This window comes from Macrosteles quadrilineatus, unplaced genomic scaffold, assembly GCF_028750875.1.
Source record: "Macrosteles quadrilineatus isolate MER2022 unplaced genomic scaffold, UCM_ALF_1.0 Scaffold_7__1_contigs__length_78375512, whole genome shotgun sequence".
Taxonomy (NCBI): Eukaryota; Metazoa; Arthropoda; class Insecta; order Hemiptera; family Cicadellidae; genus Macrosteles; species Macrosteles quadrilineatus.
The window spans coordinates 34924803-34940042 of NW_026542600.1; the positions used below are offsets into that span (position 1 = coordinate 34924803).

Consider the following 15240-nt stretch of genomic DNA (forward strand, 5'->3'; position numbering starts at 1 on the left):
GTAAACAGCAAGCCGCCTCTTTGCGGCTACACATGACCTACGGAACTGTATGCAAGAACGGTGCTTACTTAAAAAAACACCCCTCGTAACAAACCTTAGGAATGTTTAGTTTATCCTACACATATCTCGGCTTTACCTTTGAAATACCTCACGACATAACATAATATTTAGCAGAGTAATACCATATGGTAAAAACTAAAGCTTACCCTTTGTTGGAGCATAGACTAGTAACGCTTGCATGTCTTAGAAGAGGAGGAGGACCGCTTTTGGTCGTCGTCGTCGTTTTAATACTTGGTCCTGGGTGGATTTCTACTGCCACTTCGCATTCTACTGCCTGTAACAGCAATTTAGTTGTTAGTTTTACTATTTTTAGAATAACAACAAATTATTAATGTCGTATATAATATATATAATATATAATATTGATCAATTAGTGATCAATATTGAAATATTTTCTGTCGTTGCTCTTTTTGAACAAGCTATCAACATTAACCAAGGAAGACAACAAACAAGATACCAACTTCAGGAAAGTATCAGAATAAAAAATGTCCTTATTTTCATTTGGTAAATTACTATTAAAATATTTCAATAAATAAGTCATATTTGTTCCCTATTTAAATAACATTATATTTTACGAGTGCTTAGAATTGCTGCTACGATATAGGAAAATCTTTTGATGAAATGTTGCGATGGAATAAATAATTTTGCTAAATTTGATCAACATACATCCACAACACAAGCAGGATGCAGACATTAGTATTTTCTCTAGAAGAATAACATGGGACTTTGTTTGTAATTTTTTCCCGTGACCTTTAATCGTACAACCATGCTTCAATTAACAAAATTGTTTGTTTTTAGCTCTACACGTAGACTTCGATAAAAATTAGGCATTTCCATTTTTCAAGGTTAAATATGTAAAACAACTTTTTTTGATCATTTAAAAAACCTATACCCAGTTCCCATTACCTTGGTTTGCAAACTCAATCAAGCTTATCTATCTCCACACATTCATGCTAAGGTTTATCAGAATCGGAACAAAATTAGTTGAGTTATCGTGTTCACAAACACCTCTGATTAACCTAAGATGCACCTACTAACTACCACGATATATGTGTTTTTGTTTTAGTTGATCATCAGTATAAGACTCTTCTTCGATCTAGTAATACTGTTTAAGATTATAATTTTATGGTTAGAGCAATAAACCGTCATATTTCTTTTCGACTTTAGTATTCTATTGTTGGTTTATACATACCTAATGACAACCAAATATAATTGTATTTTTTAGCAATGTTGTTTTTCAAATACATTTCCAACCATTAAGTAAAAATTTATGAAACGTTAGCAGGAAATATAATATATTTAAAATATTTTTCAACAAATGTTTCTATTGTGATGGTTTTAAAACTCAGCTATAATCTAGGCCTGATCAATTTATAATTTTACTAACCTTCATGTTAATTTGTTAATACCTAACCTTGATTAATTTGTCTTAATATTAACCCACATTTAAGAGAGAAAAGACATTTTCACAGTTAAGTATGACGATATATTGCGCGAAACAGCGATGAGGTAGCCAAAAGTAACTGCAAACTGAACGAAGTTATTGTGAAGTTTCGCAATATAAAAGTTCTTATGAAGAATAGGCTGGTTGTGCATTTCTGGAAACGCTTGTTGAGAATTGTAATAAGATGCTTCAAAAAACGTAGTTTCCCCAATACTATAACACATTTAAATATAGATTTGCGTTTAATTAGCTTAAACTTACGTTAAAAACAAATGTTAACGATGTGCAAATATTACCTCTGATGTTGGCTCGACGAAGCATGTGATGGGAGAAGAGTCATTGTTTTGGAACGATTTCTGCCTGTGAAGAAATATATTTGTCTTTACGTGGTCGTCCACTAATCTGAAAAAAAAATCATTTATCACGTCAATATTGTATTACATTCCATATGGATTTTAAAAGAGGGAATACTCCCAACATAGACAACATTTTTTTCGCCTGAGATACTTAAATTGTATCGCGTTTTAGGTGTTTCTACAGCTTCAGGTAGGTCCCTAATCATCAAATCCATGCATGTTTATCTACCGGTATCAAGCCATTGGTGTTTGGTGGTTTGTGAACCCAGGGCTTCAAGACAGAAGTCATTACGCACTAAACATTAATTCACTAGCCACGCCCCCAAGTGTTCCAAGAAAATAATTAACGTTCTACGAATTTGTTTAAATAATGCTATCTAAAGAAAATCATTTTGAAATTTACTTATTCTGAGCTGGGAAATCTTAGAGCATACTTGGTCGGTTCTGTATCGCCAAGCAACATAACTTCTTGTGGTAGGAAAGTATCAGAATGAGGATATAATGAACGAAATGTCGTTTTTAACCCTACATCACTTCACGTCCTAAGCGTTCAATTAGTATTGATATATATATTTTTAAGCTGTTATAGTTATAGCATACTTGTTCGTTTTGAGTTACAAAAATATAGGCCTAATAGAGATGTTAAAATAGAAAAGTGTAACATAATAAGAGCGTCGACTAAACTTAATATATAAATATATATTAATTTTGATTTTCATGAAATATTCACCATGTATATATGTCAATAGAAAAATGTTTTTTTAAAGCAGTACTACAACTTTGTTATGGTTTATATTACAGTAAAAGATAACCATTTATAAATCCAAATGACTGTGAAGCTGAGCAGTTTCAGAATGACTAGGATTTGGGCCATTTCCTTACAATATACTTTAAAACTTCTGTTAGCTCACACACACTTGCAAGGAAATCGTGGCCAATGTTAATCAATCGTTCAATAACTATAATTCTGGTTTGTTTTCGACCTCCTATCCAGCCTTTGGGCTGTATAAAAAGATTGTCTACCGAATATTCTATAAATAAATTCTATTAAACACCGATCATTCAATACCAAAGTTTCCACCTAAAAGGGGAAAATACTTCGCACACCTGAAGGTGTTAACTCCTAAAACAATGGAGTAAATAAACTGTTACTTAAATGTGTTGACATTTACTAGCTGTATTTTGAACTGTATTTATAAACATTTGCTCAAAAGAATAACACAACTTGAAAGTTTCTAAAGCTATTATATTTTGATAGTTGCGTAGGGGGTTGTATATTATTTTCGCTGACCCGATAGAATACACTGTGATCTTTTATTTTACAGTGTAATTTTAGACATAAAACTATTTAATGACACATGTAACACATATAACACATCTTCACCCAGGAACCAGAATACCACGACTCAAAATATTATTAATATTGTACCTACCTTATTAACTGTTTTATAGCTTGAAAGCTTATTTCTTATACATTTAAAATTAATTATAAGACACGGGAAGTAAATTGAAAAGGATTACTACATTATAACAAATATATTCATTCACGAAAATCTAGACTAATTTGACAATTATTCTCATATATCAGGTCATAATCTTCCATTGTTCAATGTAAAACCTCATCAAAGAAAAGAAAAACATCAGTTTCTTGATTTGGTAATTAAATTAGACATTGAAAATTGTCTGAATCCTAATGTTTCTATGTAAGGTACTTATTACATTTTCAAAGAATCACACTTCGCTTTATTAAACAAAATTAAAAATCATAAGTAAAAAGGTTTTTCTGCGGAAAATATTTTAAGTACGAAACCATTATGTTTTTCTTTTATGTTGTAATAGTGTGATACCCAAAACTCTAACGTACACATTTGAAAATATGCAGTTGGATTCCATGAGTATTTGGATTGTAACGATACTGAGAAAAGGGGGCGGTAAGGAGGGTGGGCAACCGACCCTACATTGACGTATGCCCCTTCCCCCACAATTCTTGACCTGTTCACCTTCTAAAAATAGCCACAATTACCGTTTACAATCGTCATATTAATTCGGGAACTCAAAATTGAAATTTCATGTAGAAAATATGTTATTTACCTTAGGAGGTATTTAGTACTCATTTTAAAATACGTAATGTAAATAAGAAAGTATCAAATTAAAAGTTTTTTAAACTAACAAGTACGAAGAGAATATGTTAAACCTACCTTTATGAAAAATTATGTCAAGGTATAAACTTTTGTAATCTTTACCACATATGATAAATAAGTATTGTTAACCATACGTTATGCTCGTTCTTACACAACTATTGCTAGTTCATAATGAAATTTAGGGTCTAAAAGAAAACCAATGCCTATTTAAGGCATGGTACACAAAAAAGATCACTATACCAGTAATATATTGCAAGCATGAACAAGAGCGATTGAACAGACTGTGAATTTACTCTATAAATCATTTGACCGTTCATAAATACCACTACTCAGTATACTTATGAACTCGTCAGTGACATCAAAGAAGAAATTACCTGGTCTCCAAGAAAGTCAGGGAAGGATTAGACTTATTGGAAGTGTTTGAGGGGTAAACCACATGTGTCCATCCTTTCCACTGCATATCAAAAGAAGGCGAAAAACAACTCTTGACACTACATTGCCATATTTGACAACAAAACCACATTTCTTACGACACGATAGAGGAGACGAAGAGATGGTGAATGGGACAGCATGTTCCGTACTGGCGCAGTGACGTCAGAAGAGAATCAATGGCCGCCCACTCCGGAGAGCACCCACCGCCCAACGTCACGACTGAAAACAATTTTCTGATATCCCGATATCGATCAGACATTCGCTCAGTGCCTCGCACGTCATACGCTGTACACACGAGTACAACGAGACAACGTCACCGTAATTCCAGCTAAGTAGTGGATTTCGCAGAAGGTGTCCTCTGACCCCTTTTGTTACCGAATCAGTGTTGAAATAAAATGTGTCACTTAGGAATTATATAGAAAAGAGGGTGAATAAATGTGTTTATATAGGTATCTAGGAGGACTTTGAGTGGCTTAAAGAACTTAAGGACAAAACAAAATTTTCTCCTGTGCCCTGTTATAAACTCCTAACAAGGTTTTTCCGTTTAGTTCCTGAGAGTGCAGAGTCCACCCGAAGTTTTCCAAGCTTCACATTTCTAACCACCTGGTTTGAATTCCATCGTGCAATAAAAAACATCTTGAAACTACATTTCTCAAATCAGAGGTTAAAGGTAATCTTTTATGTCGTTTTTAGGAGCATTCCAGTTGGACGATGGTTACGACCAGTAATACAAACAAAAAGCGACCATGTTTACAAAGGATTAACTCCAGCAAATTGATTGCTTAAAATCTTCAATAGCTTTTAAAAACCGTAAAACAGAACCTGCATGTATTGTATCGTATCATCTCGTCTAAGTGCTATTTCGTCCAAGTACTATGTCACCCAAGTTTTATCTCGTCCAAGTAGCCTACTATGTCATCCAAGTACTATCTCGTCCAAGTGCAATCTCTTCCAAATTCCACGACGTAGTGTGAAGGGTGATACACCAAACACTAGTCTATTGTACCAGCAAGTAGCGCCATCTAGTCCAAAACTCTATGCTAGTGTTCACTTGACAGATCTACAAAACCTATTGGAATGTTTGAAGCAGCCTACCTTTATAATTTTATAATTGTGTTTATTTGTCTTTTTTTATCAATCGACAAACCGCGCTAGTCCTTACCTGTCATTTTGTTTGTTGATAATCTATATAAAAATCGATATAATTAATAATAATTAAATATATTTCATTATTAAACATTACTTAACAGTATCTGACCTGTTAAGTAGAGAAGTTGGCCATAAAACTAATTTATTTTCAACTTGAAGATTCAGGGTGTTACATACAATTTTTAAAGTTTGCTGCTATATTGGAAATACGAAGATTTAATACTCTATACGAGAAGCATCATACAGAAAAATGGAGACATTTACAAATTTTAACAATTATCTTTAGTTACCCATTACAATTAAGGAGATACTCATCTTTTAAACTTCAGGGCAAAATAGTTCAAATTTGCAGTGTTGGAAAGTTGTTTCTGACAATAAAATTTGAACGAACATGGAAGTCGTGGATAAGTTGGGGACTTTTAATTTAGAACGTATAAACTTGACATTTGTGTTAGATCTAGAAGGTTTTGGAATTGTGAAATCATAAACTAATAACTAATAAACATAAACTCATAAAATATTTTATAGAATTTTTAAAGGTTGAAAATTTACGTTCGGGTGTATTTGTAAGAAAGAGGAGAATATCAAAATTTTACACATCAATTTTTTAATCCATTGATTTGATTTTAATTTTATGATTGATATATTCTCCTCCAGAATGTTTGAACTCGTTCTCAATGATCTCTTTCACAGACAATTTTCACGTTACTAAGAGGGTTTGATCTTAAAATACAAACCAAGTCTGACAATACAATGGCGGCATTCTGCATTGTCAAGTCGTCTGCCTATATACACGTTTTACAAAATGATATGCATAATATTTACATATTTTACAAAAATATATACATAACTTTTAAACATTTATATACATGATGTAAGATATATGCCACTACTGTGTTGCGTTGTCACCGTATGTGAAATCGGGGAAATCATTGGTATTGTTATTTATATAGTTATAAGCTATATTGTTAGACACTGGTAAGTGACACCAATGAGGTTTGTCCAAAGAAGAGACGTAAGAATACCCTAATGCGTGCAAACGATTTTATTTGAACGATTTACTTTATCCTGCGTGCTAGCCACATATTATTGCCAACTACCTACTGATGTGTACTCGAACACATACCAGTAGCTTTATAAGCTTTATTCATGTAAATATGCTTTAAACTTTGAACATTCGTCACATAGTAAAACTCACAATTAAATAATTAAACTTTTGTTGTAGGGGTTCATTGTTGAAAATTTAAGAATGTTTGAAGAGAGGTCCGATGATGTATTTTTGCTAAAATCTTTACTTAATAACCCCTTAAAAATTAAGATACAACCCTCAAATTATTGTATGGCGATTCTGGCAGGCTTTACATAATTTAGATGGTATATATTTCTAACATTTTTGCACACTACAAAATGTTCTGCAAATTTAAAGAAAATGCGAAAGACAAGACTTATTTACAGTTATTAATGTTGTTACACAAAGCATAAATATTTCAAGCTCGTAACTCCACCCAGGTATTTAGCCTTTCAGAGAGACTATTCATATCGCTCTTAAAAAGACGACTGTACCAAACTAATCTTCAAACGGTAGTGGAATGTTAATAAATATGAACTTCATACATCTTTATTTAGATACACCTTTGTATTAGCTCCAAATCGTATTTACTATTGTGTGTTTTTATTTAATTTTCAGCTAATGCAACTTTTTTAGATTTATAACTCTTAAAGACTGAGTAATTATATTACCATACACATGCCTTTGCCGCGTATTTTTAACATGTTGACATTATTAGACATTTAATATACAAACATATCCATAATACGCTAAGCCAATTTTTGTAAACAGAATTCCTCCCTCATTTTTTGACCGATTTTGATGATTTAAGTGTCAAAATAATGACCCTGATCTGTAGTTTTGCAAAGTGGTTTTATGAAATGTGAATTACTTTGGGCAAGATCGTCCATCAAACTTGGGTTTTCTCCCATAAGGTTAACATGGAGGAATCTATTTATTCAATTGGAAACTTTGTCTCCACTAATTTGAGAGAACGGCTGAGCGTAAAAGTTTGGTAGAGGTGTCTAAAGAAAGGTCTTGGTCTTTAGATGAGCCATCAAAAGAAAAACTAAGTAAAATCCCTTGGGGTTCTGCCCCAGTGACCTTTAAAGTTCCCTCTCCAGATTTGTTTACATTATTGCCATATGGATAATTTTTCACTACTTATTAATTAAACAGCTGTTAATATTAAAATTGTATTTTAAACAATACACATTAATAGGGAGTTGATGAATTAGTCAAAAAGAAGTATTTGCAATGTTATTTTCTGATTTTTAAATTTATTTTCTTCTGCATCATGTCATGTTTTGCAATATAACGTGCCATTACGAAATCAGTGGAAAATCTTAATATCACAGTAACTCTTAAGATTATTTCTTATTGAATTGTCTTGTATCTATATCTATTGTGCGGGGTGGTGTCTGCCTTTTTGACCACATTTGCCTATATTTTATCATATTATTCAAGACAGATAAAACTTTATATTACAAAAAAGTTTAGGCCAGGAGCCATTTTAATACGATTTGATTGTGACATTTATAATTTGGCTATTATTTCTCTTAACCAACAGATTATTCATCTGCAGAAGTTCATTGCGCTCTTAACATCCAACATCCAAATACAGAAACCCTGCCTAAAATAGTACCTATCTTGACAGATGATTTGCAGTGGCCTATTACAGACCGTGGCCCACTTGCGAGTGAGATTTTTTAAAATAACACTACACTTAGACTGTACAAAAAGGCACAAAGAGTAAATAGTGTTTAAGCAGCTACTGTCATGACAGAAAGGTCATGTTCCTTTTAAAATAGATCTCGTCATCTTTTATAAGATACGTTGATTAACATAAATCTTCTTGTTCTGTTTGTTGTTTGTTGATTTGTTTGTGTTGTGTCTTGTTGTGTTATTGTTGTGTTGTTTCTTCACCGTCTTCTTGTCGCCAAGCTCGCTGGTTATGGAGTCAGTGGGATCCTGCTGAGACTGCTGGAAAGTTACCTCACTGATCGTCAGCTAATGGTTAAATGTGATGGCACTGATCTTAGCCCTTTCCAGCATATAGCTCATATAACGGCCAGGGCTAGTTCGCTCTCGGGTTTTATACCACAAGAAACTTCAGGTCACCATATACACAAGTGATCCTATACAAATCACTGGTTCGCCCCATCTTGGAATATGGATCTGTAATATGGTCTCCGTATCAGGTTGGTCGCATCCAAATGCTCTCAAGAACACAAGATCGCAATATTGACCTTGCTATACCTAGAGGGACACGTTCCAGAACCTCCTTCCAGCGTCGCTCCCAGCCGACACTTTTCGCCTACCTCATCGGCCTGTCCAGATTGCATCGACTAGGGAGTCAAATTGCTACACACATCGACTTCTCTGGTTCAACTGCCTCCTTCAGAAGTCTCTGTGCTGAGCCAGATTATTTGAAAGTTAATTTACCTTGGTGTTGCCACTAATGGGCCACAAAAAATAATGTAATAAAAAAATGTTTCTGGTATTGTTACTTTACATCTTTTGCTGCTTATTATCTGTTTTGCTGTTTATTGCTGTTTCATATTTATATTCACTGTTATTCATTATTGTTGTTGTTTCATATTTATTGTTGGTTGCTATTTCACATTTTTATCATCTCTGTTTTACACTGCCTCTCTATTCTTAATCTCCATTCTTGTTTCACATTGTGATTTCTTGTTTGTTGTATCCTTTTTTGTTTTCAAATTCTAGTTCTAATCCGCTTGTTATCATTGTTACTCATAAGACTGAATTATTTTATGTACCATAAACGTATTTATTATTGTATAAATGGTGATTACCGTTGGAAATAAATGAAATAAAATAAAATGAAATGAACAATGCATGTAAACGTCGCTAATTATTTAGACTAACAGCCAATTTACAATATTTGCTTTTTTTGAAATGCAGCATTGCTACTATGTATGTCCTATGCATTATTTGTTGACAATGAAGCCACACGACCATATGAATGAGGCTCCTAACGGTTAAAGAATACAAGCCAGCTTCACTGCAAGTATATTCAACTACATCTAACTTTCCGAAGAGAGATTATATTGACAACTTTATGTAATTGATGAGATTCCTAAGTGTCTGTAAAACGAAGGTTAAAATTACGAATCTAAGGTTCATTTAGCGGTACTGATATGGCGTGGTTTGGTCGGGTCCGTATGTGGGCAGAGGACTGAGTGAGGAGAGCAAACAGCTGTTTATACTTGACTTAATGCGGAATCAAATCAATTAGTTTTGAAACTAAATAATCAGCTCTTATTTAGGCATGTGGGGAAGGTAGGTCGGACTTTATGTGGATTCGTGGCTGTATCAAGTCCTTTGAAGGTAGATTAGATTAGGTAAGGCAAAGTTTAGGTTATAATGAACCGACTGAATTTACGTTACCTCTAGACTGTTTTTCACAATTGAAATAGTGGGTGAAACGCAATGAATCATTTTTTATATTGTTATTTCATTGTGTTGTAGATTGTAATAGTTCACTAAGTTTGCATCATAAAACAATTAGTAAACTTTAATTTCTAATGTTTACCTGGAAGAGCTGGGAACGTTTCTTGACACTTCCTCAAGGATGCCTCGATTTGCGTCCGCTGAAAATTACAAGTAATTAATTAGTGTTTTCATTAAGGTTTTCTTGAAAGAGCTATAGTTTGTTATTGGTACTCGGAAGCTACGTAGCTCATATCATCTAAAAGCTGATGCAATAATAATACGAAGAAGTGAAAACCAATAAGTACATATGATATTCTTTATATGTATGAACAAGCAGTGGTAATAGTAGTTTACGCAACGATTGCGTTAAGTAAGTCTTTACGACAAGAGTAGAAAATTTAAAAACTTCTACGAGTGTCGTAATGACTATTAACGCGAGTTGCGTACAGTACTTTACCTCCGACCGTTTTTTAACTAATAACAATCTGGTTGTTAATTATTAACAATCACTACTCATGACTTCTTAGAGAGGTTATGTTTTCGTTTATTGTCATTGCCACTGAAAGTGATGCAGCGACTTATTGTATAATCAGCTGATTTCATGCAATTACGTGTTTGTATAACTTCGTTAAATAATACGTTATTTAACGTATTAACTCCCTGAAAAAGTTTAGGGGATAACAAGATCATAAGCCGATGGCCGTTCTTTAATCAAATGCCACATAGGGCTAAACCTAGGACTAATCCAATGTCTCCAAACCAGGACACTTGACTATTTTCACCATTAATCATAGCTTGAAAAGAGGTTATTAAGTTAGTATTTATTTACTATCAAAAACAATTTATAATGTTTCAAAATAACTAATTACACAAACAGGTTTTAACGTGCAATAAATTAAATTAAATTTTTGATACAAGTCCTTGAAATAACGGATAACCCCAAATTAATAGTATGGTTAGGTTAAAATGAATTGGACTTTGATAGCATCCCACGAACCAATCACATGGCCAACCTAACAACACGAAACGCCGAAAACAAACCAGCAAAAACAGTGGCACGTTTTTCTCTAATATTTAACCAGAGAGTACTGACTCCAGTTATAATCTATTTGTCTCAATGGTTTTATCTACCTTCCTTAACTTCCACCAACTTAGGTTAAGAATACGCGAGTATCGACAGGAACTAACAAGTTGGGTCAACAATTAGAATTGTTAACTGATCGCTGATTAGTTGACGTTCAAAGCATTACAATTTTACTTGTTTTCTCTCTATCCTTGTACTTCATTGGTCCGTTACCCGTGTTGTTATGAGAAAAACTATGCTGTTATGAAATGAAACTATGCTGTTATGAAAGTAAACAGCTGTTAAGTGAAACTTTTCAATTCTAAGAACTGAATTGCAATGGCTACTTAAAAAAAAAACGGTTGTAGCTAAAATATTTTTTTAAAATGAAAACAATACATCTAATGTAGATTACTATTGATGGTGAAAGAGTTCTTGAGCTTGTTGTATTCACATATTGTATTGCAATGAATATAAGACTTCATTAACAATATAAGTTGTCATTTTGACCTTTGTGCGCTCCCTTAGTAATGCAATTTTTCGCTCTCCGTTAGTATTTAGGATTTTAAATATACAAATTTAGCCAATGAAAAGTTACATGCATTATTATTTTCCGGTTATTCATCGAGTACTAACAGTTGTATTTCCCTTCTTAACATTTAAGTCTTCAAAGAAGTCTAAAGAACTTCCGGAATATTAATTATGGGTCATCTGTATTTTAGAAAATCGTATCCTACTTTTGATCTGACATTGTCCACCCTTAATCCACATAACACACAACAACCAACTGTTGTTGTTGCTGTGTTTGTTTTTGTGGTTGGTACATGACTCCTGGAACACTCGTAATTACTAGTTATAATTCGGGTTCTGATTTTTACACGTCCTCCTTACGTTTGTAATCTTGATAGTATCATAAAAGAGTGCATTTTAGTTTAGAACGTTTATCCCTCTCAAAATAACTGTTCTATTTTATATTACATACTCAAAACCTGTTCAGTTTTACTGCAAAGACCAGCATTGAAAACAGAAGTAAGGCCAATAACTTCCAAATAAAAAGTAGACTTACATTCTGCATACTGAGCAAAGTGCTTGTAGCTTTTACCTCCTGTGCCAATATATAATTATATGATTTCCATCCACCCTGTGTGTGTTTCTGTCATGTGAAATTGATAGGCAATGTATTTGCCCTAATCTTTTGAATTTTGTTGGAAAACCTAAATAATGGTGTAGCGCTTCAATGTAACTGATAATCCCGTGATATTGTGGTTCAAAACATACCTACATGTTCCAACCACCCATTACAACAAAGTCCTTATATCCCCTTATATAAGTCCTTATATAGTAGGCTTGATGTAATAAGGACTTTGTTGTGATGGGTAGCTGGAACATGTAGGTATGTTTTGAACCACAGGATCATTGATGATCGGCAAGATTTGGATCTAAAACCCCTTGACAGGCGTTACACTTAGCACCAGACCACGCTATACTAATACTAGAGCTTTGCATATAGCTTCGTTCTGTAGCTGAGGCAATTTCTAACACTTATATACGTTCATTTATATTTTTAAAAGTAAGCTGAAATACTGGGCACTGAAGATATTGTGGTTTTATGTAACTGCCCCATGACTTAAAAAAGACATAGATCGAGCATTACTTACCTAATTTACTTAGCCATAATTGATTTTGGTTTTGACTTCTATTATTTACCTGGTCTTGGAGAACCCTCCAGCTGAAACTTGCTTCTATCACTGCTCCACGACCCCCTCCGGACCTCAGTCTCTTCTCGGTCTCTTAAAAAAGAAAACAAATAACAATTATAATATAAGAAAAAATCATAAAATAACCGACTATTACATACCGTAGGGATAAAATAACTGTACTTAAAAGTGTATAAGAAATTTGATAACATTAGCAGCAAGCTCTTTGGGGATTTGAACTTTTTGATTGATCTTTTACTTTCTTAATAGATTTACTTCTATTTTAAATGTTTGCAACTTTATAGACACTTTATATTTTGGTTGTATCTTGTGGTCAGACTGTCATCCAAAATACATTAAGCATATAAGGAATTTTCATTAATCAAGTTCAAAACTAAAATATAGTTGTATCAATGATTTCTTCTCAAAAACGAATCGGGAAATTTTAACAAAGGTAGTAGTAATTTAGTACAGGGAGTTCTACAATAGAATAAATACCTCCATACGTAAAAACCCATATGTTATGTTTTCCTGACGTCTAGATTTACAGATTTAATGGAGATATCCCACAGCTCACCATTGTTGATTGATGATTGGTGGAGTTTGTACAAGGGGCTCAAGGATAGAATTCTCGCATATTTACCACTATACCCATCCCATCCTGTTGTGTCTATAAGTATAATTAATTTTACAAGTTATTAGTGGTGACAACGTTTTTAATTTAGTGGTTTATTCAAGATAAATTACAAAGCCCTCGGCAAAACATATAAAAATGTTACACGACTATAAAACTGTATGCAAAAAATGTTGTCTCTTCCCATTATAGGCCATGTGAACTACTAATATCTCTAATGTACAAAAGGCATACATTACTTTTATAGTTTATGCAGCAAAAATAAATAGTTATACAGTATAAGTATCACGAGGACAGCGAACTAGAGAGATTACCTGACCTAACTTTATACTTACGATTGCCCACGATGTTCTAGCAAATAGCACATAATACACACAGATACTTCAATCCTTGAGGTCCCGGGTTCAAATCCCGCCAAAACACAAATGGATTTTATCTAAGTGATAATGCCGCAACCCCTAGGTACAGTCTGAAGTACGAAAAAACCTAAAAATACTATAACATTGATGAAACAGAATTTGTTTTATATAACGATCTTTAAGTATCTCATTTCATATGATTATTTGCCCCCTACATCTGTAAAAAACTCGTACCGATTTTAAACAAGTTAGTATGGTGTACAACACTCCAATCATAAGGCTTCTATGAAATGTATAAATTTAAGCAATATGCTTTTTATTTATAAAATTCAAACGAGAAAAGTATAAAATATGAATTGCATTGGTCATCAAATTCATTATTTAATAGCATATACTTTATTCTACGAAGAAATGTCACATTTAAAGGTGAGACTATTTTAGACAGCTGTCTTTAACAGCTAAAACACAGATTTTTCGAGGGCAGGTTTTATGCTTAAAATGTATATAAGGTATACAGTATGTTCAAATCACATTTTATAAACCATAAAAATTTATACTTTTGATTTTACATTGGGGCTTCCTCATTGTAACATATCACAAACGTTCAATATCAAAACCTCTTTTTCCATCGACCCTCAGTAAAAAATCCTCGATGCAAATAGGTCCTAGATGACAAGTTAAGTTTAAGTGCAGTTTTGTTCAAGTACTAAATAAACATCAAAACACACAAAGTTAAAATTGAAAACGATGACATTAAGTAATAAAATCTGACACTTACTACCGAGATTCCTCTCAAAGAAGGCATGTTTACCTGATAGAATCTTCATCCTCAGGACGTTCAAGACTGAAGGAAGCTTCTCTTAAAACCCAGCTGTCGCCAGTAGGCACACCCACCCCCTCGGCTCTGGAAAATTTATTTAAACTAATTTATAAATAATCTTAAAAATTGACTGGTGATATCTTATGAACCTTTTTTGATGGTTGTGTTTTACTTACTAGGCCCTTTTATTTTGCACATTACATACATCAATGGTGACTATTTTTTTGGAAAATAGCATCATACGCAAATATATGATAACAGATAATTTGTGTATCCCATTGCATCAAATATCTGTACAGCAGGTTGATTTTTTTACTAACAAAACACTTTCCTATTGTGGCCAATTCTTCATTCGAACCAAACCTTGTTGAAGAAGCCACTCACATAACACGTTGCTGCCGTCAGAGTTCCATTCTATCCCTTAGGTATACTTTGCTACTTACATTGATACGATTTGAATATTGATTATGGACTGCTGATAATACGTTGTAATCGATGTGTGATCAAATGTGTCGTGTTTAACAGTAAATTTACTTTAAGTGTTGTTTAGTGAAATAATCTGTGTATAGAACAACGAA

At 33.3% G+C, this 15240-nt stretch overlaps 1 protein-coding gene across 2 annotated transcripts in view; it reads right to left on the reverse strand.

Moving 5' to 3' along the window:
* Positions 1 to 15240, reverse strand: part of LOC128998590 (uncharacterized) — a 56474-nt gene that overhangs the window by 14424 nt on the left and 26810 nt on the right. The window contains exons 4-8 of one of the 2 annotated variants that reach the window (XM_054424795.1): positions 14654 to 14746; positions 12860 to 12942; positions 10190 to 10247; positions 1801 to 1906; positions 207 to 334 (exon numbers count right to left, since the gene is read on the reverse strand). In XM_054424795.1, coding sequence (XP_054280770.1) covers positions 207 to 334; positions 1801 to 1906; positions 10190 to 10247; positions 12860 to 12942; positions 14654 to 14746 — 468 coding nt within the window. Of the gene's footprint in view, positions 1 to 206; positions 335 to 1800; positions 1907 to 4375; positions 4544 to 10189; positions 10248 to 12859; positions 12943 to 14653; positions 14747 to 15240 lie in introns of those variants that run through there. The other variant, XM_054424796.1, reaches the window with a different exon arrangement.